The 26,677-nt window shown below is 44.0% G+C and overlaps 1 protein-coding gene across 3 annotated transcripts in view; it reads left to right on the plus strand.

Annotated features, from left to right (window-relative positions):
- The window catches only part of PLCG2 (phospholipase C gamma 2), an 84,717-nt gene that overhangs the window by 54,185 nt on the left and 3,855 nt on the right, over nucleotides 1–26,677 (plus strand). For all 3 annotated transcript variants that reach the window (XM_059713900.1, XM_014609279.3, XM_019488222.2), the window contains exons 18-32: nucleotides 381–581; nucleotides 1,452–1,571; nucleotides 3,202–3,382; nucleotides 3,819–3,887; nucleotides 5,035–5,144; nucleotides 7,178–7,274; nucleotides 8,802–8,868; nucleotides 9,460–9,617; nucleotides 12,239–12,341; nucleotides 13,536–13,745; nucleotides 15,977–16,122; nucleotides 19,089–19,203; nucleotides 21,255–21,422; nucleotides 22,323–22,411; nucleotides 24,912–25,096. In XM_059713900.1, coding sequence (XP_059569883.1) covers nucleotides 381–581; nucleotides 1,452–1,571; nucleotides 3,202–3,382; nucleotides 3,819–3,887; nucleotides 5,035–5,144; nucleotides 7,178–7,274; nucleotides 8,802–8,868; nucleotides 9,460–9,617; nucleotides 12,239–12,341; nucleotides 13,536–13,745; nucleotides 15,977–16,122; nucleotides 19,089–19,203; nucleotides 21,255–21,422; nucleotides 22,323–22,411; nucleotides 24,912–25,096 — 2,019 coding nt within the window. The remainder of the gene's footprint in view (nucleotides 1–380; nucleotides 582–1,451; nucleotides 1,572–3,201; nucleotides 3,383–3,818; nucleotides 3,888–5,034; nucleotides 5,145–7,177; nucleotides 7,275–8,801; nucleotides 8,869–9,459; nucleotides 9,618–12,238; nucleotides 12,342–13,535; nucleotides 13,746–15,976; nucleotides 16,123–19,088; nucleotides 19,204–21,254; nucleotides 21,423–22,322; nucleotides 22,412–24,911; nucleotides 25,097–26,677) is intronic.

Consider the following 26,677-nt stretch of genomic DNA (forward strand, 5'->3'; position numbering starts at 1 on the left):
TGACCCCGCGTACGCTGGGGTGTAATCATCAGCTTCCAAACTGAGCAGGTAGTCTCTTGAGCTTGATCGCTGCTAGTAAAAATGACCATTTTTGATAATAGAGAATGCCCCTGTTGGGGAAGAAGTAAAAGATTTTTGCATGCTTTCTTCAAATTGGGCGTTGTGAGTAACAGTACATCCGATGGATCTAGCAGTAAGGGGGCCTTCAGAACGAATTCTGCAGTGGTACGAGTTGCTACTTTTGGGTTTTGTTTCTTTAAGGAAGCAGCAAATTAGCCACCATTTTTACAAATTCACAAAAATAAGAGTTAGCCCAGAATAGGTGTGGAAATAGCCTCAGCCTTACTAACTGCTTTTTTTTCAATCCTTTTTTCTTTAAGGAGGTCAGGTCGTGTCCAGCATTGCCGCATCCGTTCTTTTTCAGAAGGGGGAGTCATGAAATATTACCTGACCGACAACCTCATCTTTGATAGTATCTACGATCTTATTCAACACTACAAGGAAGCCAACTTGCGATGTGCGGAGTTTGAGCTGCGTCTGACCGATGCTGTGCCCAATCCCAGCCCCCATGAAACTAAGGAGTATGTAGAGCTGAAGGGAAGTGGGAGGGTGGTTGTTTTGGAGTGTGCAGACTTTTTTTTTCGGTTGTCGTCTTGGAAGAAAATGGATTTCCTATGGAAAAATTAAAATTCTCTCTGGGATACATTGTGCTGCGCTTGGTTGTGGGCGTTATAGAAACAACTGATGGTTAAGGATCGTGAGAATTGCAGAGCAAGACCCCGTTCCCCGAAGAGGCTAATGATAAAGGGGGAACTTCCTTACGATTGTAGGGAAGTCCAAAGAGCAGGGTGAGCTGCAGATCTCCACCTCCCTCTCCCTGCTTCCCTTCTCTGCTCACTACTGTCTTGTGCTGTGGAGACATATCCTTCTTTTTATGCTAGCAGGTGGAGAATTGTCCCATCTCCACTCAAATGAGATGATGGTCATTTAAGGCGAGACTTTGCCATCATTGCTTGTGTGGAACAGTTTTTCCACAAGAGACAGAATCTGGTCCTAAATAAGTATATTCCCAGGCTTGTTGTTTTCCCTCCACCGGTGTTTGGGCTTTTCCTCAAAATCTGCCATGCCAAAACGACTACTCCAGTCTGTCATTTGATTTTCTGTAGTTAAGGCAGCTTTCTGTGCAATTGTTCCAGGGAGACAAGCTGATTTATGTTCTATTATTTTGAGCAGACAAGGTGTTCTGATGTTTTGCTGATGGCTTTACCCCAAATAAGCTGATGTGTTACAGAATTTTGCAATAAGCTGCTGTCATATGTGGCAAGATGGGAAAAATCTAATGAATAATTTATCTTGTAACATGTTAGTAACATCTCCAGTTACTTTCAGTGAATGGCACTTTGACAAGCTTTGTAATCGCTTTTCCATTTCCCACCCCCCATCTCTTGTAGCTGGTACTACAGTAACCTGAGCCGAGGAGAAGCAGAAGACATGTTGATGCGAATTCCTCGAGATGGAGCATTTTTGATTAGAAAGAGAGATGAGCCTGATTCATTTGCCATGACTTTCAGGTAAGAAAAGGCGAGCTTGATTGCTTAACATACAGGGCCATTTGTGCTCTGTTTTATTCTCCAGAAAGTGTTCCTGCTGTACTGCTTTGCTTTCACAAACCCGTGTGCAATTTGAGTAATTGCTCACACCATCTTGAATGTGTGTACAAATACATGAAGATGTACATTGCGGTGGGTGCATCTACATGTGGCATTAAGGGGATGTGATAAACTCCGGCGCAGTTTGCACTGGAGTCAGGTGCTCCCGGGCCCAGTGTCTGCACATGCACCCAGGACCACAGCAGTTTGAGCTGGGGCAGAGCCACCCCAGGCTGGCGGCAGTCTCGTGGGATCAGCCCCAGGCTCCGGGTGGTGCTGGTGGGTGGCAGAGGGGCTGGCTGGGGCACGACAGTGCTGAAGTGCACGGCTAGGCGGCAGGCTGTTTCCGCACTATAGCACCCTTGTGCCCCAGGCATCCTGTCACCATCTATATGTGCATTCTGGCATACATTATTACTCCACCGTAGGATAGTAATGTCCCCAACAGTCTCCTTCATCCTGCGGTGAAGTTAATTAATTTACTGTGCCCTAACACCAGTGCACATGTAGATGGTGATTGCTTTACTGCAAAGCTAAATAGTCAACTCCACAATAAATCACATGTGTAGATGCACCCAGCTAGTTTGAAGGCAGGTAAAACGTTGTCCTTATATTTGATTAAATGATGCCTGGGCACTCCTGTCAGGAGAAACGTGTGTGGACTCCCTTTGACTTCCATGATCTTTGTCCTGGTGTAGTGGTCCTGTCATGCGGTCCTCTGGGTAGGATCAGTACCACACATCCCAGGTCTGATGGCCTGTGGACCACCTAGCTGGACTGCATAATAGTCAGAGGTTCATTCAAAATCTGTTATATTGTACACTTAAAAAAAAAAAAAAAGCTTCTTTTTGCTTTGCAGTATTTCTTGCCAGTGGAAACTGCTTTATAACTTCAATTTCACTTATAAAACTAATGCATGTTTATAGGAACCATAATGTACTCAGTCATTCCTTTTGAATTCTTCTTTAGGACTATATCACACTACAATATGCAAAATTGCCTTGGGTACATGCTGGCTTTTATTTACATACCTCACTTTGTACTGAAGTTGTTCAGAAGTCTCAAGTCTATTCTACCCTGGTCTCTCCTTTCTTTTATTGATGAGATAGGTATTTGAAGCCTATTATGCAGTTGAATCCTTATGAAAAGATTTCAAAGTCAGAAAAAAACAGTAGACATTTCAAAGTCATTGCAGGTTTGAAGTGTTGATAAGGTGTCTTTTATGTCTAAAAAGGCTGTGGGCTGGTGATTGTGAAGCTTAGAATAGCTTGCACATTGGAGAGAAAATAGAAAGGTCCAAGTAGATTAAAAAAAAACCCATGGAGGTCCCTAGCTCCATTAATGGGAAAAGTGTGAGAAAATTCCTGAACAGGTTTCTTTTTGAGGATTAGATGGGATGGCCTGAAAATAACATGGAGCTTTGGAAAAGCGGGGAGCTCTTTTACAAACTGAACATGTATTCAGGGATTGTGATCCATATCATAAATGGGGTTTCGTTCTGCCATGTGCCGGTGTCTTTTAAAGTGTCACAGCACCCACATTTATTCCACAGAGCTGAGGGGAAAGTGAAGCACTTCCGCATTAAACAAGAAGGCCGCCACTTTTTGCTTGGAACCTCTGCCTATTTTGAAAGCTTAATAGAGCTGGTGACCTACTATGAAAAGCATCCGCTGTACAGGAAAATGAAATTGCGTTACCCAGTGACTGAGGAACTGCTGAATCGCTACAGCACGGCAAGTGATTATCTTTGTAATGGAGGCCATGTGGGCTAGCGGTAGGACGCCGAGCCAGGACCCTGCTCTATTCCCGGTGCTGCCTCTAGCTTGCTTGGTAACATTGAACAAACCATTTCTCTCTGTGCCTCAGTTTCTCCATCTCTAAAATGGGTACTTTAAGACCTATGGATGAAAAGGGTCTTGTAAGAGCTAGTGAAGTGGTTCAGTGAGGAAGCGACAACTTCCTTGTGAGCCCACTCATTTCAGCCTGAAGGACTATTCCTAAAGATATGCAGGGGTCTACAAATGGGTACATAACACAGCTTGGGTTAACCCACATGCAACACAGAGGGAGGTGCCTGGCTCATAAGGAGCCCTCATTCTGCCAACAGTAATCTTTGAGATTTAAATATATTTCCATAACCTCCCTTTTTTTTCCCCACTCTACTTTTAGGAAAAAGATATCAACTCGCTGTATGATGTCAAGATGTACGTGGACCCCAATGAAATAACCCCTGCAGTGGTATGTATGTGCTCCAGATAGTTCGTGAACAAAATTTCCTTTTAGATACTTGAAACAGCCATGAACATATGTGTTAATTTCCTGTTAGAAACATTGCAAAGTGTGGTTGAATGCCTTGGCAGAACTGGTGTGTGGAGGAAAGTAAAACTGTAGAGGTGTGATTTTTTTTGTATGTAAGTCTTCCCTCTCCGCTTGCACCTACAAATGCTGTATTGATTTATGCAGACTGGAACATGGGGCACCTGGGTATTGAGTTTGGCTTGGCATGCCTGCTTCTGTGGCTGCAACTGGAAAAGGAAGGGCCCATTTGAAAGTTCAACCTGAGAAGGTCAAATCTGCACATCAGTAAAGTCCAGCCTGCAAAGCCCCAATAATGCATACATTTGAGCTGGTATATTCGTGTATGCGGTTACAAGTAAACTCACAAATGTGGTTTACAGGCAAAAGTGGGTGCATAGTCATGCATACATTTTTTTCCTATGTAAAAGTGGGCTCTTTATTGAACATTTAACTATTTAAATTAGATTTTATTACACCTTTTTTGAAGATGCATAACATTTAACATATAAAAGCAAGTGGGATGGTAAACACATTTATCTCTAACTCTCATAAAAGCATACTCAGCTCTAAATGCATGTTTAGCTGTAATTCTTTGTCTCTGTGACTGATAGCTTTGCTTCACGATGAAAGAATGCAGGTGGGAGTGAATTCATGATAAGGAAATTGCTTGTAGTGCTAGGAACTAGGGTTTCCTAGAGGAAATTTGATCTGTAGTATTGCTGATGAGGTTTTGCGGAGGATACAACCATCCTCCATTGGACTGCGTCCAAGCCTCGAGACTCTGATCCTATCTGCAGGCATGTAAAGAGGATGCAAAGGTGACAGTTCAGTGTTCTCTCTATTATTTGACCGTGTTGCTGCACCGAGAAGAGAAATCCTTTGTTGCGAGGATGGTGGTTGAGCAGTAGATGGCTTCTGCCAGTAGATGTCGCTCTGGAACTTCGGTATAAAGCTTCCGAAATCTAAGAACAAAAAAAAAAGAAGAAATCCAATTTATTTTCTTCTCTTCTCTCTTTAAGATGGATTTATTGATCGTGTTGCTGACCTGTTCCTCTCTTTGACCCCTTTCCCTTTGTTTCTCTTGAAGCCTCAGAGAACAGTGAGAGCCTTATATGACTACAAAGCCAAAAGAAGTGATGAGCTGACTTTCTGCCAAGGGGCTTTAATTCATAACGTCACAAAGGAAACAGGAGGATGGTAAGGACAGGGAATCCTTAAGAGAGAGCTTACGTAGAGTTATCCTGACAAGAAAGTGGGTTCAGCTTTGGGCAATGGTTCTCAAAACTTTTCTCATTTACTATGCAGTTCTAGGTTGCATTAACCGAGGTGTTGTGTGGAAGACATAGGAGGCAATAGTACCCCTCTAGTCCAGTGGTTCTCAACCTTTTTTGTACCGGGACCCATTTGTAAACATAGCTGGCCAGTCCTGACCCAGTGCCCCTCACTCCTGACCCAGTGCCTCTCATCCCTGAAGTGTATGGGGAGCAGGTGGGTGTGTGGGGCAGGAGGGGCCCCAAATAGCCCCTTGCAGGCTGGAATTCTACCAGCCTGCAAGGAAAACCCACCATTTCCCAAATTTGTCTTTTTTAAAGGAGAATCCATTTTTAAAGTTAGTTGATCCATTTTTTTAAATTTGTTCGCAACCCTTTCATGCATTCTTATGTCCCACGGGTTGAGAAACACAGCTCTAGTCAGTGCTGGTTAGGCCACACCTGGAGCATTGTGTATTGTAAGAAAGAAGTTGCAAGTTTAGAGATGATCTGGATTTAGGCAACAAATGCAATAAAGGAGTTGCAGAGCAAGTCATCTGAAAGACATTTGTTTAGTTTGGAGAAAAGGAGAACAAGGAAGGCTATGATAGCAGTTCTTAAATATTGGAAAGGCTGTCATAGAGAAGAGGAGGAAAGTGGGTTTAAACTGCCTTTTAGTAGATTTAAACTAAATCTCAAGAAGGACTTCCAAACTGTATCAAACTGCTGAGGGAAGTTGTAGAATTCCCTTTTTCCAAAGAGAGACTGGATAGGTGTCTGTCTAGGATGGTTTGGAAATAGCACATCCTGGATTAAGTGGCCCCTGAAGTCCCATCGAAGCCAATGGATTCTGTTGCTGTGCTTCTGTTTCTTAGGCCCACCCTTATAGATCCAGAATCCATTAAATAAAGAAAATCCCCTTTTACTTTCCTCAGCTCCCTCTTTTGACACTCACTTGTCCTGTGCCTGAGGTTTTGATGCATTATGGGAACCCTGAAAGCTTCTGAGCGGAGTGACCCTGGGCTTGCAGTCTTTATTGCGCAGTGTTTGATTGCTAGGCCTGGTCCCTTGCTGTCTGGGCTGTCTGCCCCTTTTAAAAGGGTGCTTGTACACGTGACGGGGGTTTAGTCCCTTAAGTTGAAATGGTGGGTTTTTAAGTGCGACGGTTAAAAACCCACTGTTTGAATTTAGGGGCTTCCATTACTGTTATGGCGAGGAGCCTGATTATTTTTTTTGTGGTTTAGTTTGCAATGTAACAAACTCATTTAAATTGTAAAAAAAAAAAACCCTTGGACATGTACAGCATGATGCAATTAAACCTCAAAAATGGGCAATATTCGTCACGTGTACAAGTGCCCTTTGTTCCAGCCTCAGTCTCCCTTTCAGTTCTTTACCATTCTGTTACGCCTGTGCCTTTTCCCATGCCAGCAAGCGAGGCCTGATGCAGCACCATATCACAGTGTGTCAAGCATCCGCCCTCTTGACTTTCTGTTCTGGAAGTCTCTTCTTCCAGGAGGCACAATGGTCAGCTAACCCCGTGTCACCAGTTTGCCGCTGCCCCCCTCCCGACTTTGAATAGGACGCCTCCAGAAACAGAAACACATTAGAAATATTCCCACCCCCCAAGTCTTCATAAGTATTTTCTTTCCTGTTTTATAAATTGATGGGAAAGCTTAGGGATCTAATGTTTCCCAGTAGTTTCCATAAGGCAATCAACCACGCAAGAGTATTTTTAGTACCGGAGGGGAAAAAGCCTCTTCATTCATTAATTGCAGTTTACAGTAGCTGTAATCCCTTTGAAATCATCTGTTACCACAGTTAACGATCACTTTGTTAGAGCTTTTAGCTACTTCATCACTTTTATTTTGGTGATAGTCTGCTAGCAAACTGGTCTTGGGTATTAATGGCCAATTTCTTGAGGATTATTGCTGAATTAATGGCCTGAGTTGGAAGGTCTTTTTCTTTTCGTTTTCATTTTAGGTGGAAAGGAGACTATGGAGAAAAAGTCCAGCACTATTTTCCATCCAATTACGTGGAGGACATGTCATCTGTTAACGCTGCAGAACTTGAAAGCCAGGTGAGGCCTTTGAGATTTGGCTGATAACTTTCTATCACAATGATGCTGCCTGCTGGGCCAGTCTCTCTGGAATCGTAGCTCTGCATGTTTTGTATAATAGAGTCTTACCGCATGATGAGAAAGTAAACCCACTGTTTGCTGTCCTGGATGCTGGTAGTCATGTTTGGCAGGACCCATCATATTCGAGAGATTGGGTATTGATTGAGTGGGTAAGAATGAGGCCATAATACCTCCCTGCAGGCAGAAGATTATTGTGGGTCATCTAATTTCTTTTTTTTTACCTGTGCTTTAAGGTCATGCCGTTCAGCTGATGGCCTGCAGGCTGCTTGTGGCCCCTGAGAGGTTGATGTGCAGCCCCCAGCTGCTACTTCCCCTGTCAGTCTAGCTGCTCCTGCAGCCAGGGTCGCAAAGCTCCCCTTCCTTCCATTAGCTTCTGCTTCCTACTCCCACCCCAGGGGGTTGGGCAATGCAGCTCGCATTGCAGGGGAAGCCCATGGAGCAGTGCAGCGAAGGAGTTTGAGGTGGGGGCAGCCTACATATGCAGTGCGGTGGGGGAGGGTACCACGCAGGTGCTGTGCAACAGCAAAGAAAGAGCTGCACACATGGTGCAGAGGTATGGCGGGGGTACACTGGGTGGTAGGGAGGTGGGTGGTAGCCTGAGTGCCCGTGGCTCACACTAGTGCTGTCTCTACTAGTGTGGCCCAAGCAGTGTGTGGCTCCTGACTACTTAGAAGTTGGACAGACCTGCTGATTGTATTCTAGGAATTGCATATCCAAAGCATGCCCCCAATTTGCTTATATAGGTTCTGCACTGATACTTGCAAATAGGAAAACCGGTTAGACAAATGCATCCAGCAAGCTATCTTCATGTTTCTTTACCCAGTTTTCGTACACAAAAAGCCCAGTTATGGCTGCCAAAAATGTGCAAAAATCTGGTGCAAAGTCTTGGACAAGGATCAGTTTAATCTAACTTAGGTAAACAAAACCCAGTTATTCAACTTCCTAAGTCTCCTGGTTGTTTAAAACAATAAAATATTGAATGTTCTTGTTGCTTTTATTTCCCTCAAACTATTTTTGCCATGAGCTGTTGGGGGTTGGGTTATGTGCTTTAAGTCTTTATGGTTATTGTGACTTAGAGCAAAGGAAGGCTACAAAAATGAATGATTCCAGCAGGACAGAATCTTTGGCCTTGGGACTTCCGAGTTTTAAACAACAATTATTTTTACAAGGAAAATTAAACAGTTTATTTTGGATTCAAGTGCCAGATTTTTTTTCAGATTCAGAAAGGGTGAAATGACAGTGCTACAGACCAACAGTTACTAAAACACTCATTGAGTTATTTCCAGCTTCACTCTCCATCACTCTCGCATAACGAGAAATGCTTGTAATAAAACTAAACTTTTAAATAGGGCTGCTGGCAGCTTTTCAGTGAAATTGTGGGTTGTATTTATTTTTTTATTAAGAGTCCTTTGAATGTTTTCTTAAAGGGAAAAGACAGAGTGAAATTAAACCCATTGTTTTTCACAGATCATTGAGGACAATCCTTTGGGAGCTCTGTGTCGTGGTATACTGGTCCTCAATACATATAATGTTGGTATGTAGACTCTAGAACTTTTAACTGGCATCCTGTATTTTCTGTATTTATTAGAGCAGTTATCCCTTTAGCGGGAAATATTAGTGAAACATGCTTGTGTTCACATTGGCATAATGCTGTTGGGTGATACTAATCGTTTGGTCCTGCAAAGAGAAATAGGACTATGAGGCCCTTGACAGATGTTCATTTAAATGTTCTGTGGGCTCTTATCCCCAGTCCTCAATTCCTGCTTGCCAGATGCTAGATGCTCAAAGGTCTGGGCCTGGGGCCCTGATAGTCTGGCAGGGGCTGCACTGGGGCTGGTTCCAGACCCTGGTGTGAGCCCCAATCCAGACCCTGGTGCAAGCCCAGTCAGCAGGTTGTTGGCTTGGCCCCATGTTGAATTTAAAGCACCATGTGAAACAGCCATAAAATTGTTCTATGTTATATGTGGAACACTGCTGTGGCAGGTTTGTCTTTTTCAGGTGCCTTGAATTGGGTGCACACGGAGCACCCTTGTCATTTATGCTCTGCTTACACAGATTAAAAGATTAAAGATGAAAAATATTTATGGATTTTAGTATACGTGTCTGTTTCTTTGTTGTTCAACAGTGAAAATGCCACAAGGGAAGCATGATAAGCCTTTTGTCTTCGTGCTGGAACCGAAGAATCCAGAAGATCCCCCTGTTGAATTTGCGACTGATAAAGTGGAAGAGTTATTTGAATGGTTTCAGAGTATCAGGGAAATCACATGGAAAACGGCAGAAGAGGTAAAAAAAATAAATTAAAAAAATCGTGCTATAAAATAAAGAAATAATGAGTATTGGGGAACCATCCATCAGTTCTCCAAGCCTTGCTCTTGTCCGTCAAGCCCTCTTGCTTATTATTAGCTTGTTGACTTCAGGGAGACTCCTTACATGAATAAGACACCTTGCCAAACTAGGTCTTGTCTAAACTTTCAGATATAGTAGGTATGTTAGAGTATTTGAATGTTTTTGGCATAGTACCCCTTCCTGTTGATGGGTCTGGTACTCCATCTCCTGGTGTAGCTGTGTGCACCAGTACAAAGGGGAATACCAAAAGAGTCACAGTGGTACATGCAACAGTACCCTCTGCGAGAATATAAGGGATGGCACATCTGTTGCACGGCAGCAGAGAAACAAGTACCTCAAATAGTATATGCTCAGTACATTACCACGTGAAAGCTCGAGGGATAGGTAGCTTGGAAGATTGGTAGTATACACCTTTGCCTAAACTTTCCTGCATAATCTTGTGTCCTTCCTCTGCTGTCCAGCAAACCTCTAAAATAATTTCCCAGTTGTACCAAAATGTGTTATATGTGACTTCAGAACTCTACTCTTCCAATGTAATGGGAACTTTTCCATCTTCAACACTATGTTTTCCAAATCCCTGGAAAAGGTGTTTTCTCAGTGTTCAAGACGTTTGCCACTACTTGAGAGAGACTAGTTACAGATATTCTGCTTGCTTTTTCCTTTTTCTTCCCCACTTAACCCTTCCAGTATTTGAAAAGCCTTTGACACCATCAAAAAGATGTTGTGGAAACTGTTTAGGGATTCTCTTTCCTGCATTCATTTTCTTTGCTTTTTAGTTTTTACCTGCATTGTTTGCATGACAAAAGGATTTCTGTTTCTGAGCATCTCCTTGGTTCCTGCTGCTTATCCCTCACCTGAACAGATAAGTCTCTACCTTCTGTCACCAGAGTCCTTTTCACATCAAACAAACGCGATGTCACAAACACAGGATTGGAAATCCAGCTAAGGAAAGAAGCAGCAGGAGCTGTTGACCTGTTTTGAAACAAAAATCTGGTTTTCATGCCTCTGGCTTTAGTTCAGTACTAAAAATGAGAGAATGAAAACACAGCCGATCAGAAATGTGTCCAAATAGGATGCTTTTCATGAGACATCAGCAGCTCTTCCTGGGTTTGGTAGCTTTTTGTCCCTCTTTACAGTCAGGTAAGTATTAAACAGTCTGCAAGTTCAAACATCCTTTCAAACCCACTCTGTCAATCAGGCAACTCACTCTTTACTACATTACCACTTGAAAGTTCATAGGATAGACAGCTGGGAAGAAATGAGTTGTTTGCCAGCATGATGAGCAGTTTACGCTTGGAGGGATGAAGGGAGGTGGTGTGCAGGAAGGACAACATAATGGTATACTGCAAGTCAAAGATGTTACCAATGGGAATTTAGGCACTGTGCGCTATGTGCAGACTGTAAAGCTTTGAGGATTTAACTCTAGGCTTTATCTGCTTTGTTGCCTCTATCTGTCACTACCATGCTCGAGAAATGATCCATTTTTGGGTAACCATTGCTAGAAGTCATTGCTTGTACAACTGAGCTTATAGCACCTTGCTAGGGAAAGCGTCGCTGTCTGGAGGTCATATGCTTATTGCTCCCTGGTGTGGCACAGAGAGGTACGATTAGTTCACACCTGTATTACTCTGAGGCCATTTCCATTAATGATGCTAAATTCCTCTTTGCTTTCCTTAGACCACAGCATATGGTCTCTGGCCTGGTGACTACTTCTGGAAAAGTATGTCTCTGCGGGTCCTGCTTTCCCTTCTCCTCCTGCTGCTGTTGGGAGAATTCCTTTGGGAGATTTCCTGCTGCTTCATAACCTTTTCTACTGAAGCCAATAACTGTCCAGCGTGCAACTCCTCCTCGATACTTCTCATCCTGCCATGACTTCTTGCATCTGCAAAGCTTGTTTGTAATTACAAACGCCTCCTGAGCTCTTGGTGCAGGGCCTCACGTTGAGTTGCCATGAGCTACTACTGCCTGCCAGAGGAAGGAAGAGCAGGGCTTCCTGACTTCTGTTCACAGGGGTTACAGATACCCTCATTCAACCTCCAGACCTAAATCATGTAGTGTTGTAGTAGATCATGGTCTCCTTACTAACGAGGCCTACTTGACAGTGTGTTATTTTTTTATACCTGGGGCAGGGGGTTGCTTTGCAAATGGTGAAGCGCTGAAGCAGTTCTCTGTGCATTTGGAAGCAGCTGGAATACAGCCTTTTGGAAGTCATAAGCAAGGGCTGAAGCCTGCCCGAGATCATAAATAAGTAGAGGAAAACTTCATTATGCTTTGCTTATTCTTCTGTGTGTGTTTGCATGGAGCCAGGAACTTAACTGAAATGATGTGGTGCTCCATAAAGACAATAATTCAGCTGCCAGACTTTGAAGCGTGACTCAGATTCACTGAACCAATGCGAACCTGCTTTCCTAAATAGGACTGGTTTCCTGAATTGGGACTTAAATATGGGTTTCTCACGTGGGTTTCTCAAGTGAATTCAAGGAGCACGTAATGGTTTAATATACTTTCTTTAGAATCATGATATCATACATATAATAACTTATTTTTGTCTGAAACAGGAGAATAGGAGGAAGTATTGGGAAAAGAATCAGTTAATTGCTATTGAGCTCTCTGATCTGGTTATCTACTGCAGGCCTACAAGCAAAACCAAGGACAACTTAGGTGATTTTTTTTTTAAATAATACAGTCAGCTTGCTGCTACTCTTCAAGTATGTTTAAAAGTTTTTAGAATTGAAAATCGACTGCATCTGTTCTCCACTGGGACACTTCTCTCTTGCATGCAGGACTTGCAGTGCCAAGTGGGAATTGTGCACTGCAGAGTGCTTGATGCTATAAAATTATAAAATGCCAGGTAAAATCCAGCGATTGATCAGAATTGCTTGGAGCACACATCTCAACCTGCCAGGGCTTAAGCACAGGACTAAATGTAGAACAGATTACTAAAATGCGAGAGTGAAGAAACCATGAGCAAGGCGAGAAGAATAATTGGGAAACAGTTTGTGCCGATTTTCTTTTTTCTGCATTGCCAAGGTTAATAAAATCTCAGCGACAAAGGGTAGGAAGCTAACTCTGTTAATGGGGTGAAGATGTGTTTTGGAATTGTGGCAGATTTCATTTTTGCTTACCCAAGCCATCCTCTCAATAACATTTTAATAATGAAGCTCACTAGAAATCCATATGTTACTTTGCTTTTCATTTTAAGCGATGAGATAAGGCTGTATCTGACCTATGATTTATTTAAAATAGACTTGTTCTACATTACAGAATATTTTACAGTAAAAGCTGGGTTGTCATTTATGGAAAGGCCCCTTTAAGCTTTTGAAGCAATGTAGCTTCCTTGGCATAAATGAGAATTGAACCAGTATCTGTGGCATCCTTAAGCAGATGATGGAATTGGCTGCTTGCTGGCTTTTTATCACTGTTGCCTGGTCCGTGGAGTAGCTAGAAAATGTCCTTTTTACTTAAGATTCTTTGCAAACATTTATAGCGAGCTGTCAGTGTGGATAGACATTATAATTGCAGTCATTGTCTGAGGCGTCGCTAACCTGATTCACCCTCCCTTTCCCCATGTACGCCCAGGAAAGGACGTCTTATTTAAATACGTGCTTCACTGCTCATTATTAGCAATGACGGGATGAGGACACTGCTACAGCTCTCATCTGTCCCACCACAATGCACAATTAGAAGACTTGTCAGGCAGGCAGGTTATTTTAATTTTCAGATTTGATATTCAGCCAATTTGCAGCATCTGCATTAAAACATAGTCAATTATTGTGTTCAAGGATGAGGAATGGAAATGGAGAAGAAATGGTAATGTTTCTTTTTTTATCACCTTGTTCCTCCTCCCCTGTGTAGAAAACCCTGATTTCCGAGAAATCCGTTCTTTTGTGGAAAACAAGGCTGAAGGCATTGTTAAGCAGAAACCTGTTGAGCTCTTGACATACAACCAGAAAGGACTGACACGGGTCTACCCTAAAGGACAGAGGGTTGACTCATCCAATTATGACCCCTTTCGCCTCTGGCTTTGCGGTTCACAGATGGTGGCTCTTAATTTCCAGACTCCAGGTAACATTTTCTTTAAAAAAGGGCTGCTTCTTTCTTCACTTTACCACAGGAAGAGCCGCCCTTTCCACTTTTCTCCTGTGCCCCAATCACTGCGGCTGCCTTTACCTAGTGCTAGGAGAGAGGTGAACGCTTGAGAGAGCAAGTGGAAAGTGTTTCAGGCCTGTGACTCTCTGGGTCTGTTCTCTGGAAAGTTATCTCCTGAAAGCCCTTCACGCTTTTCCAGCTTTCACTGAAATCAGTGCAAGTCTTAGTTCATGCTAATAGGGGCTGAACTGGGCAGATAGGGCAAAAGCACCAGCTGTAGTAAACCGGTACATCTCTATATGCTTCGTTAAAGACACTAACTGGCACAAGATGGGGATCGGGCTTTAATACATCGCATGTTAAAGAGCTGTATTAGTGGAGCAATGCTCTTTAGCAGTTAATTGTTATCAGCCAATGTTGAGGGTCGACTTTGTCATTCTCTTGCTACTCTGGAACAACCCTGATGACCTGGCGGCCACGTTATAGCTGCATCCCTCCCATGAGTTCGGTCTTCCGGACAACCAGCATCCAACAAAATGGCCCTAACCCATGCATCATCTCTTTGGCTCCTTGACAGCTTGTCTTCCAACTCCCCCCCCCGTCACCTCCAGGGATAACAGTGTGTGGTTAATAGAGCTCTCTCACAGTTTATAGGTTTTCCTGGTCTTTCCCAACTGGGTCTAATATCTGAACAGGGCCATCTAATTCCCAGTGAATAAGAATCAGCTGGGAAGGTGGCTGTTCTGTCACTTTTACGATCAGGTCACAAAAGCATTGGATGCAGGTGTCACCGTGGATATAGTCTTTCTGGACTTCAGCAAGGCCTTTGACACCGTCTCCCACCCCATCCTCATTAAAAAACTAGGCGACTGTGGCATCGATGCCTACACAGCCAGGTGGATTGCGAATTGGCTGAAGGGTTGTACTCAGAGGGTGGTGGTGGACAGGTCGTATTCAACCTGGGGGGAAGTGGGCAGCAGAGTCCCCCAGGGCTCGGTCCTTGGGCCCGCACTGTTCAATTTCTTTATCAGCGATTTGAACGACGGGGTGAAAAGCAACCTGTTTAAATTTGCTGATGATACCAAAATTTGGGGTGAGGTGGGCACGCTAGTAGGGAGGGAAAGACTGCAGAAAGACCTGTTTAGGTTGTAGGGGTGGGCTAACAAAAACAGGATGCGTTTCAATACGGACAAGTGCAGGGTGCTGCACTTGGGCAGTAGTAACCGGCAGCACACTTATAAGATGGGAAACTCCCTTCTTGAGACCATGGAGGCAGAAAGGGATCTTGGAGTCATCATTGACTCCAAGATGAACATGGGCCGACAATGCGAGGTCACGGTCGGCAGGGCTAACCGGACCCTATCGTGCATCCACAGGTGCATCTCAAGTAGGGCCAAGGAGGTCATCCTCCCCCTCTACGCGACACTGGTCAGGCCACAGCTGGAGTACTGTGTCCAGTTCTGGGCACCCCGCTTCAAGAGGGATGTGGACAGCATTGAGAGGGTCCAGAGGAGGCCACCCACATGATCCCGGGACAGCAGGGCAGACCCTACAATGAGAGGCTACGGGACCTGAACCTGTTCAGCCTTCACAAGAGAAGGCTGAGGGGGGACCCTGTGACCGTCTATAAACTCACTAGGGGGGCCCAGAAGGGTTTGGGGGAGACCTTGTTTCCCCTAGCGCCTCCCCGGGATAACAAGGAATAACGGCCACAAGTTGTTGGAGAGTAGGTTCAGATTAGACATCCGTAGGAACTACTTCACAGTCAGGGCGGCTAGGATCTGGAAACAACTTCCAAGGGAAGTGGTGCTGGCTCCTACCCTGGGGGTCTTTAAGAAGCGGCTCGATGCCTACCTGGCTGGGGTCATTTAAGCCCAGTTTTCCTCCTGCTCAGGCAGGGGGTCGGACTTGAAGATCTACAAGGTCCCTTCCGACCCGACTTCTGTGATTCTATGATAAAGGCCACCCAGCCTTTGGCATATTGCTAGGAAGTTCAGCATGAAGGTAAATCTGCCTTCGAGAAGGCCATCCAGAGCATCCAAGCATTTTAATTATGGAAGTGAAATGATTGATGTGAAATGCCTCCTCCCCCCTGGTAAAAGTGACAGCCAGTGAAAATGCCACTGAGACAAGTACTTGGCATTAATCCCTTGGGATTTATTAACATGGGGATCTTTAGTATCATGACTATTTAATTCTCTCCATAGATAAGTACATGCAGTTGAACCATGCCTTGTTTTCGCTTAATGGGCGGACTGGATATGTTCTGCAGCCTGAAACCATGAGAAATGAGGACTATGATCCAATGCCAAATGAATCAAAGAGGAAATTACAGATGATTCTGACAGTGAGGGTAAGTCTTTCCTTTCGTAAATATATTTTCATTGCAAACAGTGAGTCTGTATGACTAAAAAATAAAGCTATTATATCTTCAGAGCCAGAGCTGTGACAAATTGCCAAAACATTTTATGTAAAGAGTCAGAGTATTTATAACTATAAAACTAATACCGTCACCTTCCCAGAAACAAAATGTGTTTCTCTTTGTCGTGTTAACAAAGCACACACTATAGAGCAGAAGCAAGTGATGTTCAAGCCATTTATATAATAACTATTAAAAAAAAATCAAACTAACATTGACCTCCATTATTTTTCTTTGGAAAAATCCAATTAGAGACAGGTTAGCAACATTTTTACTAGGTTTCCATTGTGACAGAAATAAGTTTTTAATGAAAGAAAGAAACTGAGAAGCCAAAAATGTGACAGGATGGGGCAGGGGGAAGGGATGTAGCTATTTTGGTACACTCCATCTTGTCAGAATGTCATTTTTCATGAAGAAAAAGAGTTTATCATTTGAACACTACACTGTAGTGTCTTCTGGTGCCAAATGGAAATTGCACTTGTTTCCTTTCTCAACTGCTATTCAGTAGGAGAGATGTTTTTCAAGATAGTATATTTTTTATAGGAAATGATGTCAAGGAACAGATGCATTTCTCACTGCAGTTTGGAGGAGAGGTAAAATCAGTTTGTAAAAGTGAACCAAAGTATAAGTGCTTTCTAGAAATAGTTATAAGGGCCAAAACCAGAGAACAAAGCTCCACCGTTACCTGCTCAGCTCGAGTGGAACAGGACATCCTATGTAAGCATCCTTATGTAAGTTTGTGAGTTGGTGGAGGCACTAGCTGGGTTTTCATAGTTTTGCAGGCATGTTTTTACACCTGCAATTATTTTTACCCTTGAATTAGGCAGAAATAAATGCCTGTGGTTGATAGCAAATGCAGTCAAGGACAAGCATAGATACGAAACCCTTTCTTTGGGCAGAAATACTTATTGGTGCCAAGCTGCACCTCCAATTTTTTATGCTTGCAAAACAATAAAGGGCCAATTAAAAGCCAGTAGAAAATTTGTCCCATACACCTTTTTATACAAGCCAGTCCAAAGAGAGGAAACGAAGTGGTGTCTATAGCTACACATTTTTAACATCCTCAGAAGTCCGGTGTCTGAAAAGATGTTAAAGGTACAAAGTCAAGCTTATAAAAAATTTTGGATTTTACTGTATTAAAGTTGCCTGTTCAACCTGAATTCATCCCCCGCTTTGAGAGGGGATGATAGGGTAGCCAACCTGTAGCACATGACATGACGCAGCAGATTGGGAAGGGAACAGGCAGCACAGCAGCAGATAGGGCAGGGAGCAGAAAACAGAGCAGCAGTTCAGGTAAAGGAAGGGATTTGCTTTGGCACTTGGGGAGGCACAGGGGCAATTCATGGCAGGCCTGCCCAAAAGACTGACCCTGCTGCAGTATGATACAGTCTCTGTGTGATCCTGTAGTATTTTTCCGTAAGATCTGTGCCATCTTCAGTGAGGGGTAGATAGGCCGCGTTTCTTTTTATCCTCCTTGTTTCATGAAACACTGTGTTTTCTGCAGTTCATTCAAAATCTAAATTACTAATTTCTTCCTGGGTACATCTTCGTTGCTACCGTGGTAGTTCAGTGCGTTGCATATGCTAATGACTTTTTCTTCATGACATCCCTCTGAGATTGAGTATCATCATGAACCCCATTCCCTTCCTGGTAAACCAAGATATGCCAAGAGTAAGACCAATACAGTCAATAAAAAAAAAATTGTGTCTCCATCTTATGATGCCTAGGGCTTGATTTTTTTCCCCCCCAGTAGCTTGAGTCCTTCATAATGCACAACACCCAATCGATGTTAAGTGTTTCCATGAAGGCCTGTTACTGTAGTGTATCTGGCTGCAGGTGTTTCATACCAGGTACACACAAAATGAGTAGTACAAAGCTATCGGCCAGTAGCAGTCATTTTGGTTTAAATGACTTGATACTCCTGCCTCTGCAAAGAGCTCCTGCAGGATGCTAATCTAGTCCGTTGCATTTCTTTCACCATGAAGTCCTCCTTTTCCTGCCTCCTTCACTCCACACATTCCAACTTCTGCAAGGTGCAACGTGAGGGTCCAAGGACAAGAGCCTTGGAAACTCTCCTTCCCTTCCATACTTCCACATCTAGCGGCTTCCTCTTCTCTGCTGCCCTGGGTGCCAGCAGCGTGCAGAAGAGACGGTCTCTGGCTTCAATTTCTGGTCCACAGCAGCCTTAAGGAGCACTTGCAGAAAAGCCCCCTGCAGCCCCTCAATCGTGGGTCGGGAATGGCCCTGGCATCCCCCAGTTGGCATGTAGCTGCGAGGGCACGGAGCGTGCTCCGTGGAGATGGACTCTTCTGAGAATTTGGCTGGACAAATTTTAACAAACCTATTGAGCCTGTTGGTGGAGGCTTGTAGCGTGCCTGTATCTGGGCTTGCTTTCACAGGGTACATCCCTTCTACGAGGCCAATCCCTGCACTGTATTTCAAGTGCCAGCTGCAAAGTAAAGCAGTGCCAGTGTGTTTCTCAACAAAATGGTTCTAACTTAAGAAAAAAAAATGTTTCCCCTAATTTAACTTCTGGGGATGGCCAGGCCACTTCAACTGAAAGTTTTATAAATAAAAATCAGTCTGAGGCAGCATGGAAAATCACTGCCAGACCATGATGTTTGGCAGAGAATTAGTAACCGAAATAATGTCTTATAATGGGGAATGCTGAACCACCTTAATTAAAGATGTTTTTACTTGTGTCACCAGCACATCTTATGTGCACACTTGAGAGTGCATGAGTGTAAGCCCTCCTGAGAGTTACTTCATAAGAAAAATTACCCCCTGTCCCTCCCCATTGGTGGAACTATATTTTATAGCTTTATAGACCATTACTGTACAGACAAAAGGTGACTTGTATCTTTTGGAAATGCTTTCATGACCTGCCTTCTCCCGTATAGGTTTTAGGTGCTCGTCATCTACCTAAACCTGGCAGAAGTATCGCCTGTCCATTTGTAGAAGTGGAAATTTGTGGGGCCGAATATGATACGAACAAATTCAAGTCCACGGTTGTGAGTGAGTATCTGCACAGCCTTCTGAGTTGTGGATGGAGTTGTACTTCTAGACAATTCAAATCGAGTAAAGGATGCTCATGGTTGCATAACTATAATTTACCAGCAATGTATACAGGAGGGATAAGGTGACTTTATTACTCTTGACTGATGGTGCTTGCCTTGGAGCCATTTAATTTTATAACCTTTGCTATATGTCAGATTTAGGCAGGGAAACACGCAGGTCTTAAACTGTACCACAGTTCATAACGAGCTGCATTTGTTAAGTTTCTGGCTATGCCTGAGCTTGTATAATTTACATGTTTTTAAATTGCTTTGCTGAAAGTGTCTCTGAAGATGCTCGTCCGCTTCCAAAGGTGCACTGCAAACAGAGAGAATAAGGCAATGTTGAGATCTCTTTTTTAGATTGGAGTTCAAAGATAGATAATTGCTTTGGAGACAGTTTGGGCAGGAGGGGCATCAGCATGCAAAGCCTGGTCCCGAATCCAGGAAATGGGTATATTCCCAAAAGACCCTCGGACAAGGCTCTGTGTATACAAACCAGGTTCATTTTAATGTACCCAAGCTAAAGTGACCGTCTTCTGGCTTACAGAATCCAGCACACAGTCCTGAACACTTTGCTGAATTTGCTTAGAGTAATGCTTCTCAGTTTTTCTGGGCTCAAGACACCCCGCCACCCCCATAACTTTTGTGAATTGAGTGGCACTCAACTTCAAAAAACTGATTTATATATTATAGTGCTTACCTCCTTGCTGATGGGCCAGGCAGTGGGTGTGGGGGATTGGCCAGGCAGGGACAAGCTTGAGCCTGCACTTATCTGCTCATCTCCTGCGATCTACTGCCTGCACACCCCTGCTTGGGGTGTGCGGGCACCAGGGCAGAGCCGTGATTTGCTGCCTGCACATCCCTGCCTGGGGCATGCATGGAGCAGCCCCAAAGCAGCTCCCTGCCCAGCCATGCGCCCTGCCAGCGCTTCTTGGACCGGTCTTTGTGGAAACCCCGGTCTTGTGCTATTGCGGCCCCACTCCTCCATGGAAATCGGTCACAGTGATGTGAGCCGGGGCTGCTGGGAAACGGAGTTTGGCTGCTGGCCGGACCTGCCATTTGGTCACCCCTGGTTTAAAGGCAGCTGTGTTGCTCAGCACATGCAGCAGGATGTTGCTTGGTGCCATAGGACTATTTGGAGAGAGGGGTTTGCTGCCTTGGCACCAGTTTTCTGGATCTGAGTCCAGACTGCCCTTCGAAGAGCTCTTGGGATGACATTGGGGCACAGCCTAAAGTTCAGGACCCTTCTGGAAAATTGGGATGGCTGATGGGGCTGTGTCCCATCTGGGGATAAACAGAATTCAGGTTGTTTTAAAAGGAAAAAGAATATTTTTTGTTTTTACTGTACTTTTTGTTACCATAGATGAGCTAATTGACCTTCCTTTTAAACCCTGACCTGGTATTTTCAGAGGCAGCCTGGGTGTCTGATTATAGCCCCTGTTACTATCCAAACTGGGGAGACCATTGACAGATGTCAGTGGAAGATCCCCCCTACAGAAGGATGCAGAGTGCTCAGTGGGGCTCTGCACCCCCATTAGGAGAGGGGTGGTTTGTCCTAGAGAAGACTATTGAGACCTTGATGTTTTATACTGATGATCAAGTCTGTTCAGACTCCAGCATGTGTTCAGACACACGTGGGATCTTGTGCTACTTTGCAAATGGCTATACAAACTGAGCGGTCCCAAATCTTCCTACCTACTCATTTTCATGCTAATGTCTGCTTCTTTATGTTGAAACATAGGGTTTGGAGTTCATTAGGCAAAGCAAGTTCTTTAGGCAAAGAATTCACTCCTTAAAACTATGTATGTGAAGAGGTTTTATTTAAGTATTGAAATGAAGGGTTTTTTCTTTATGTATCTGGCTCCCTCCCTAAATAAAGTAATTAAAGTAGGTCTACAAAAAGAGACAGATGGGGTACATCTGGAGACTGCCCTGGGATATATTCGTGTCTACGTGCAAAGAAAAATGATTTGCTTCCAATCCATTGCTGAAGTTTCCCGTTCTTTCCAGATGACAATGGCCTTAACCCAGTATGGACGACGTGTTCGGAGCAAGTGAAGTTTGAAATTTATGATCCTAACCTGGCATTTCTGCGCTTCGTGGTTTATGAGGAGGATATGTTCAGTGATCCCAACTTCTTAGCCCACGCCACCTTTCCCATCAAAGGAATCAAGTCAGGTAAAGATCAATAGGTGTGATAAATCCTTGAGTAAGGAAATGTAATCTTAAGCAGAGTTGGCATCGTGCTTCTTGCTTTCAGCTGGAGCGCTCTTGGGAAAGACCTGCCTGGAATGTAAATACGATATCGCCGTTTTTATGTGGGTTATTGAGCTCGTTCGGAAGAAACTTTTAGACAGATCTCTCCCCACCACCAAATTCTTCCTATTTCTTGCATCTCTCTCCACTAGCAAATTCTCCTTAATTCTTGCTGTAAGAGGAAAGGATTATGTAGAACAAATTCCATCAGTAACTGGACAACAGGTAGGGAGCTACTGTTGCTACAATGCAGCTAGTACCCCAGCAGGTGTTAAAAGCAGCTTCAATGCCCTCAGACCTATGAGTTTTAAGAAGGGTGGATTTAATTCCCCGCTCCTGAAGGTTGATGGCAAACACTAAAAGAGGCCAGTCTTTCTCCTACCGTCTTTGGCTCTCAGCCCATGCTTTATTCTGAGGGATGTGGCAGCACTGGTGCTGTGCTCTTCATGCCGCTCCTTCTGTGATATGATTGTGGCACAGTTGTGACAATTTAATGCGTTTTGCCGCAGTCTCCATTTCACCGAGGGGAGCGAGTCCCCGAATGAGTTCTGATGAAATCCCTGCTAAATACTTTAGCTTTTCTCTAACGGCTCCAGATGTGGACATCCCTTGAGTTAGTTTCAGACTTGCCCACCTCCAGTTGGGTTTGCAAGGGTGGGTGAAACAAGAGATTGTTCTTGTCTTCCTGCTGCTTTCTTGGCCAATTCCCAGAAATGGAGCAGGTGGATGGAAGGGGGTGGACGTACCCAGTTCTGTGAAGGTACAACTGTACCAGCCTCCCACCACTTCCACTTTAATTATTGTTGCAAACCCTCTCCCCAGGCTATAGGTCAGTCCCTCTCAAGAATGGTTATAGTGAAGACATAGAGCTGGCTTCCCTTCTGGTTTACTGCGAGATGCAGCAAGTGCTGGTAAGTGGAGAACCATTTCCCACCTCCCCTTCCTCCTATGGCTTGCATCGGTCTGCTTTGTGATGACTGAGGCGATGATTTAGCTCCTTGTGCCTGTCGCATGGTGACTCTGAGCACTCTCCTCCATTCCAGCATGCTTCATAACCTCAACTCAGTTGCTGCGTAGGTGGTGGGATGCCTCGCATAGGCAAGGTCTGTGGACGTGGTAGCACTGGTGCTGGTCTCCAGCAGTGGTTATGACAGTGAGCTGCTACCTCTGGGGTTTGGTTGGGTGGTGCAGTGACAAACACTGTTCAGCCAGCTTTTACCATCACTTTACACACTGGGGGTGGATATTGTTTTTTAAGTACACTGTCAATGCCTTTTACCTGAGATCTGCTTCAGAAATCCAGCTGGTTAGTTGCCTGGGGCTGTCTTTTAAAGGGCTGTTCATAGCTGCAGTGCACCTCCCAAACCGTCAGCACCAAGGCATTAGCACATCTCTCACTCTTGTGCCCCTTTCTGCTTGTTAAGGCTAAATGGAGATGCAGCACAACTGTCTATTTACACTGACTGTCACCTTGGGGTGGCGATGCCGGAGCAGGAGAGCTTTCAAAGGGTTGTTTTTTTCACAGTCTGCGGCAGAGAGAGAGACTTGCCATGGCCGTTAAACTCTTACAACGTTGGCCAAACCAATCTAGAAGTGTCATAAAAAGATCAAAGCTATGCCCATCTGTTCTACCGCTCAAAAAATCCTTCCATAAAATGTTATAATTTAATAAGAAGCCTGTTTATATAAGCCCATCTGCATACACTTAGAGAGAGAAGTGTAACGTTATTAAAGGGATTACAGATGGTTGTGGAATTTGTCAAGAAACAGAGATGTCTAAATGCTATAAAAGCATGTGCATGTGTAAATTATCATATAGGACCATATCCAGCGCCTCTCCGTGTCCTCTGGAGTCTTTCCAGCTATTGTAGGAATGTAAGCGCATTAAGAGAGTTATTAAATTTAGAAGCATATCTTATTCTCTTGCAAATTGATTTACTTGCTTTGGAAAGTATGAATATTTTTGAAGCAGTCTTTGATTACAATCAGTTCAGCTCACACCTGTGTTTGTGGGCTGTTAAAAATCTAGCTTTGCTAGATACAATTATTTGTGAGATCCAGTGATGACTGGCAGGTGTTGCAGTGATTACACCTGTTCACCAGTAGTTAGGAATCTGCATGTCCTCATTTGTGACCAAGGGAGCAAGGATGGTCCCCTTAAAAAAAAAAAAAGAAAGAAAACAAGCCCTTGATTTAGTGTATTTTTAAAAAATCCTTAGTGAGTTGGGCAGAGGCAGGCAAGGAGCTGCAGCAGGGTGTGTGCTCAGTGAGGTCCCTTGATTTTTGAACTGTTAACCTTGCAGCAAGTTGCAAAAGTCATCTCTTTTTCTCAGCACTGGGGAGCTGGTGTAGTGAGTGATGAAAAGGGCTTGATTTGCTGCAAAAGTGTCTCACTTGATTCTGTTTACTGATCACGTTTGGTGAAGTGGGATAAGCAGTTTGTTTTGCTATTAGGGTAGACGTGAAGACCCCAGACCTGCCAACACTCACACACACGAGTGATTCCTGGGAGAGACGGCACGTATGCCTGAGGTCTGAAATCGCATAAATAGTTCCCCTTTTCAGAGGGGGTGTCTCAAGGTTTGATAAATCTTTGCGAAGAGCTTTGAGGGCCCCTTCTCTAGAGGGCAGCATACAGCTACAGATACTCAGGCAGATACAGATTTCAAGCCCAATCTTGCAAACACCAAGGGCCAGATCTGCCCGCTCCATCTTGGAAGAGCACACACCAACTGCAGATGCTTCCTCAGCCTGACGAAGGGTTTTTAAACCCGAAAGCTTGCTAATAAAATTTTTTCCAACTATTTAAATTGGTCTAATAAAAGGCATCAGATTCACCCAAACAACCTCGCCTGTCCATGGTGGAAAACGAGACCAACAGAGGATCTGCCTGGTTAGTTTAGCACTTGCTGCCATTAATGGTTCCACTGACCATTCGGTATTTTTGGGATCTGCTATTTAATTAGGTGTTTAATGAGAGAGAGAGAGGGCTACTTAAGCATGAAGCACCAGGCTCAGTAGTGATTGCATGTTGGACTCTTGTGGATGTGACGTTGAAAAATGGAAGACCTTTTTCAACCTTTTTCAAGACTGTTCCAAGATAATGGTCATCACAGTGTGCGGCTTCCCTCTTTATCCTCAGCGGTATGGCACAATTACTGGAATACTTGTTTTCTCATTTGTCTCCTATGCATTTACATTACACAGACACATGCTATAGTCTCGGGAGGGGTTTGTTTTTGACTAGTTTCTTTATTTCTTTCAGCAATTTCTCTCTTGTTTCTAGATATGTTTAATTAAAACAGGCTCAATTTGATGACAAACACGTTTTTGGGCAACAAGAAAGTGGCGAGGGAAGGAGAGGGGGAAGCGGTCACGTATTGCAGTGGTTTCTTTTCTTTTTTCCTGAAGGAAAGCGAGGAAGAACTTTACTCCTCGTGTCGACAGCTTCGGAAGCGCCAAGCAGAACTGAACGACCAGCTGTTCTTGTACGACGGCCATGCGAATTACAGGAACCCGAATAGAGACGCCGTATTGAAAGAGTTTAACGTGAATGAAAACCAGCTACAGTTGTACCAAGACACGTGCAACAGGAGGTAGGGTCCCCATTTTTATCGTGGTCAGGGGATACCAAACAACACACCTCAGATCTAAGGATAAAGTATGGCACAGAGATCTTGGCTTTGTTCAACAATTGATCGAGTGTGCTAAGAATTGGAGGGACGGAGTAAAGAGAGTCTTTGCTGGGAGAAGCGGCTGTGTTCGATTGGCCTGACCATGGCAAACCTTAAAGTAAAAACAGCAAACCCAGCCAAAACAGTAGGCTTGTACACCAGGAAAGGGAATTTGAGGCCCTGGACCAGACTGATCAGTCACTGCCAGTGACAGTCTTAGTCACATTGTACATTCCTGGGAGCTTATTCTTCTCCTTACTTTTCTGTCCAAACAGCCAAATAAATGACCCCATCTCCCGCAATGAGGCCTATGTACGCTCTTAAAATTGCGCTATGTGCATATTAAAATGTGCAGGATTAGAACATGATTCTGGTTTGGCCCGAGCCCAAGAGAAGATGCAATGGTTAGCCATAGTGACAACGAGGACTTGCTAGTCCAACATCAGTACAGCATCCTGAGGAAGAAGACCCCTTACTCCAAGTCCAACTCTCAGTTCAGATCCTGTTTGCTTCTCAAACTAGGAGTTATGTTTTCGAGTGGGGTTGCTAGTAGGATGGGCAGCCCTGGAGAAAGAAATACAGTTGCTGTTGGACTCAGTCTTGCACTGGGAGAGGAGCTGAGCCCGAAAGTGGCACCATCTGCTCAAAAGATTGGAAGCTCCTGAAAAGATGTTTGCCACTCCTAAAACAACAGGTGGGGATGGGGGAATATTGTTCCAGTCAGACGGCAACCCATCAGGGCTCTTCTGAGAAGTGATCCAGGGCACAACCCAAATCAGAAATATGGCATGACTGATCAGTAGGAATAGGACTCCTTGCCATCTCCCCAGGGAAGACTGCAGAAGACAAGCTGGAAGTCATCCTATCACCCTGTGGATAAGGTGGGGTGGAGAATTAATGACTGACCCATTAGGAATGGGTGACTAAGCTGAGCTAGTATTATTAGCTGGCATTCAGAGCACAGAGCTGGGAGCTGAGTTCCTTGAGTTGTTTCTCCATCTCTTATGTAAACTGTGTGCTCTTAATGTTTTTGGGGAGTAGGTTGTAGCCGTGTTGGTCTAAGGACATAGGCAGACAAGGTTCCTTAGGTGAATTTGATATCTTTTATTAGACCAACCCAAATAGTTGGAGAATAGTTATTAAGCAAGCTTGCTTAATAACTATTCTCCAACTATTTGGGTTGGTCTAATAAAAGATATCAAATTCACCCAAGGAACCATGTCTGCTTAATGTTTTTGTGTATTGAATGGAGACAGCTCCTTGGGGCATCCTGTATTTGCAATCTCTGGCTGGAATGCATTTTAAATATATGTCACTGTTATCACAAAGAAACTTCAGGAAATGTTTTCTGTACAGTAAACACTAGGAAAATGGGGAGAATTTGTAGCCATATATTCAAAGATTGGGCAACATGGATGTGCTCAAAAGGAAAAATATTTTTATGTGCAAACACTCTTTCTTATGGCTAGCGGCTAGTTCAAGTAGCATGTTTGTTATACTTTG

Source organism: Alligator mississippiensis, chromosome 10 (assembly GCF_030867095.1).
Source record: "Alligator mississippiensis isolate rAllMis1 chromosome 10, rAllMis1, whole genome shotgun sequence".
NCBI classification, from domain to species: domain Eukaryota; kingdom Metazoa; phylum Chordata; order Crocodylia; family Alligatoridae; genus Alligator; species Alligator mississippiensis.